The sequence below is a fragment of the Priapulus caudatus genome, unplaced genomic scaffold, assembly GCF_000485595.1.
Source record: "Priapulus caudatus unplaced genomic scaffold, Priapulus_caudatus-5.0.1 Scaffold882, whole genome shotgun sequence".
In the NCBI taxonomy this organism is placed as follows: domain Eukaryota; kingdom Metazoa; phylum Priapulida; class Priapulimorpha; order Priapulimorphida; family Priapulidae; genus Priapulus; species Priapulus caudatus.
The window spans coordinates 30960-34698 of NW_014577943.1; the positions used below are offsets into that span (position 1 = coordinate 30960).

Here is a 3739-nt window from a genome sequence, read left to right on the forward strand (position 1 = left end):
CGTTCCTTATACAATTTTCGAATAAGAGAAATCCGCTTCTACGCAGTTGAGTTATTGGTAATGAAATTAAACTATACGGCTGATAGTATATCTAAACTCGACATTCAACATTCACCAATTGTTCTTGAATTTGAAAGTTGATAGTCCACAAGTTGATCATGCTCGTACAGCTAAATTACTCTCTTCATTATCCAATGGACTGCATTTCATATTTATCAACGGAAGCTAGAAGGTCAAATTAGTACGAATGACACTAGCTATCATGCTGTATCACCCTTCATTACACCTTATCTTACAGGTTACAGGTTTATTATATACTACGGGTTGGTTTTTAATAGCACGGAATAGGAGGATGACCTGTCCTCCCTAGCGCCAGCGGTGATTTGTGGATCACCGTATATATAGAAGCAATCATTATGATGATAATTAAGACTATGGTTCCGTTGGCTTTTGGAGAAAGGGCACTGCTGTGACACCAAGGAGAAGAATCTAACATTGTAAACAATAACTGACACTCGTTGTATAATCATCAAGATATAAGTAGCTTTAAAATTTTTGGCCTTCACGTCGCTTGTCACTCCCCAATTAGTCACAGCTGGTCTGCACTATAAGTATATGATGTGTATAAGTGATAGTCTCCAGTATACTCTAAAGTCAGACCACCAAGTCAGCCAGCGGGGCTCTCCGGGGTTCGCCAACAGAACGCCGCCCCCGGGGAGCCTCCCCCCGCGCTTAACGCAAAATAAAATAAATTTTGATTAACATTTGCAAAGAATTTACCCTCAGGCTCCTCCACCCCTTATCTTCCTTTTAAGTGTAATAATTGTATAATTCCATCCCGGCTATATCCCGAAGCGGGAGGTGAATCCAAGGTGTAACACCGTGCCGCCTGCCACTACCACTACCACACCACTCGGTTATTTTTCTACTAACTTGACCCTCCAGTTACAATTTTACGCAATTCAAAAGTCATATCGATTTCAAAATTGGTTCCAATTAATAAATAAGCCTACTGGGAGCATCTAGCCTTACGCGGCCTTACTGACAATTGGCATGGGGCGTGTACCAATGTGATGGGGCGTCCAGGAAGGTCGGCAAGTACCCCGCCTTTGCTCAACGAAATTTAAGCAGAAATATTCACGATGTCTCGAGGGGTGTTATTGATATAAATTTAAAAAAATAATCCTCTGGGCCCCACCCCCAGATCTACTTTCCCACCACCTCCGTGCCGCCGATTGCTCTAACAAATGGGAGTATATGCGTTAGAAAGCCCGACCACCCCATCAATCCCCCTGGTATCCAACCCATCCTAGTAATTCACAGCCCCCTGCCTGACGCACACCATTGACTAATGCAGTTGACCAACAACGAACCCCCCAACATAAAGCTGGCTACGGAGCCTGTATAGTATATAGTATACGTAGGCTAAATATAATCAACAACCAGGTGCAACGTTGTGTAATGCTGCTGCACGTGCTGAGGATTAGTGAGGCATGTTTCTTCTGTAAGCATCTATAACTATTAGCCGCAGTAACCAGTGCCGCCAGCCCTGGCGGCAACTGTACGCGGGCTATATTACAGAGCTACGTACTGTTGTTACTTTGTTAGACATATATATTTTAAAGTTATAACCCATAATCCCCATAATGCATAAATATATACAGTGCCTAATCTTATATAGAGGCCCTAAAGGCCTAAGCATGAAGCCTATATATATCCTTATCAGGGGTTCTCCCAGATGAAATTGAAACCGTGGGGGTTAGAGTTAGGGTTAGGGTTAGGGTTAGAATTAGGGTTAGAATTAGGGTTAGGGTTAGGGTTAGGCACATTGGTTTTATTGGGATACATGTTCTCTATCCTTGGGCCCTATATACTATAGTGCCAGCTGACAATTTTGACTACCACGACGTGGAACCAAAATTTAAAGCTCTTAATCTTATGATTATACACAGTGTCAGTTATTGTTACAATGTTAGATCTCTCCTTGTCACAGCAGTGCCTTTCTCAAAAGCCAACGGAACATATCAATTATCATCATATGATGCCATATCATCCTATCCAATCACCGTGCTGGACATCATCTCTATCCCTGAACCAATATATATAATAACCTGTAACCTGTAAGATAAGTTGTATACATGTCTTGTCTCTTCAGACTTCACCCTTGATAATGACAGTCAATGATAATGTCCCGACATGATCAACTTGAACTTCAACTTTCAAATTAAGAACAATGTGAATGTTGAATGTATTAATTACATCACCGAAGGTAATTCTTACCATACTCCCTCTAGGCCCTATTCGTTCCCACGAAATTTATTGTGAGCGACTGTTGATTACTGTGGAAAATGAAGTATTTGATCTCTTTACATGGAATTTCTCTATCAACGCGCCGTAAATAATGACAACGCTTTGCAGTTGCCCAGGGATACAGAGGGATACGACAGAATTTCCAATGTGTTCACGATAGATGGCGAGCCTATCGATTAGCGTTTACCTAGATGGGTACTATACCGGTTAGTTAGCGCTTAGTAACATCATAGCGTATTCGCAGACAATAAATAAATCTCAGCTACCCCGTCTGCGTTCATAACAAGTGACACCCAAGAACTTCAACAAGGAGTTTCTTTTTATGATTTCCATGTTGTCGAAGTATTTTGTCCAATATTGAAAATCAGAAGGCTTAATTTCATATTCTGAAGGAAGGTTAGTTATTTTAAACAATTTAGATAGATGTAATCATAACGCAATTACTTATTGAACATACATTAGGGAATTAGAGTACCGTTTTCAATGAACGGACAACGGTGTTTGACGGTGTCATAACTTGTGACTAGTTCAGTTGTGTGGAAATTCAACACGCGGTTGTCAGACTCAGGGGTTTAGAACCCAGTTATAACTAGTTTAGAACCCAGTTATAACTAGTTTAGAACCCAGTTAGAACTAGTTTAGAACCCAGTCAGAACTAGTATAGAACCCAGTTAAAAGTAGTTTAGAACCCAGTTAGAACTAGTTTAGAACCCATTGACCGATCCAGGTGGGCACAGGGGGCGGTTGCCCCCTAGAATTTTTAGGGCAAGGGTATTTTAGCCTAGGCAAGTCTGCACTGGTCCCCAGTGTCAGTGAGGATATGTATAATGTACATAGTAACATACTACTATTAGTATTACTACTACTAGCACAGATTTAATTAGACCGAATAATTCTGTCCCATATAACCTTTTTTATATTTTGGTGAGGGTTATTGGGACAGAACGGGGTTCATTGAAATTTTGTGAGATCGCATGCAAAATGCATGCGCTGCTAATGCGGCCCGTACGCCGCTATTGGCGCGAAAAAAAAACCTACCGTTCCCTTCTACATGGCTTTACCTTGCTACTAATATGTGTATACATTTACTTTAATTGTTATTCACTTCTTAAAAGATTGCTTTTTCAGAAACCCCGCTTCATTTAACTTTAGTAAATTACGTTCGCCATTTACAAACAATCGGACCAATCAGAGCGAGTCTATCAGGCCTCCTGCAGCGCCACAGATACAAGCAAGAACCAGGGGCTATTGTAAGACTCGCTCTGATTGGTCTGATTGTTTGTAAATGGCGAATGTAATTTACTAAAGTTAAATGAAGCGAGGTTTCTGAAAAACAATCTTTTAAGAAGTGAATAACGACTGAAGTGAATGTATACACATATTAAGAAGTGAATAACGATTGAAGTGAATGTATACATATATCAGTAGC

At 40.6% G+C, this 3739-nt stretch overlaps 2 protein-coding genes across 2 annotated transcripts in view; one reads left to right on the plus strand and one right to left on the minus strand.

Moving 5' to 3' along the window:
* Nucleotides 1-2412, minus strand: part of LOC106814191 (cilia- and flagella-associated protein 45-like) — a 20487-nt gene extending 18075 nt beyond the window's left edge. The window contains exon 1 of the mRNA XM_014818489.1: nt 2281-2412. Within this exon, the coding sequence (XP_014673975.1) occupies nt 2281-2283 (3 nt within the window). The 5' untranslated portion in view covers nt 2284-2412. The remainder of the gene's footprint in view (nt 1-2280) is intronic.
* Nucleotides 2413-2598: 186 nt separating this feature from the next.
* Nucleotides 2599-3739, plus strand: part of LOC106814193 (chromatin modification-related protein eaf-1-like) — a 64816-nt gene continuing 63675 nt past the window's right edge. The window contains exon 1 of the mRNA XM_014818491.1: nt 2599-2706. The gene's annotated coding sequence lies outside the window, so the exon portion shown is untranslated. The remainder of the gene's footprint in view (nt 2707-3739) is intronic.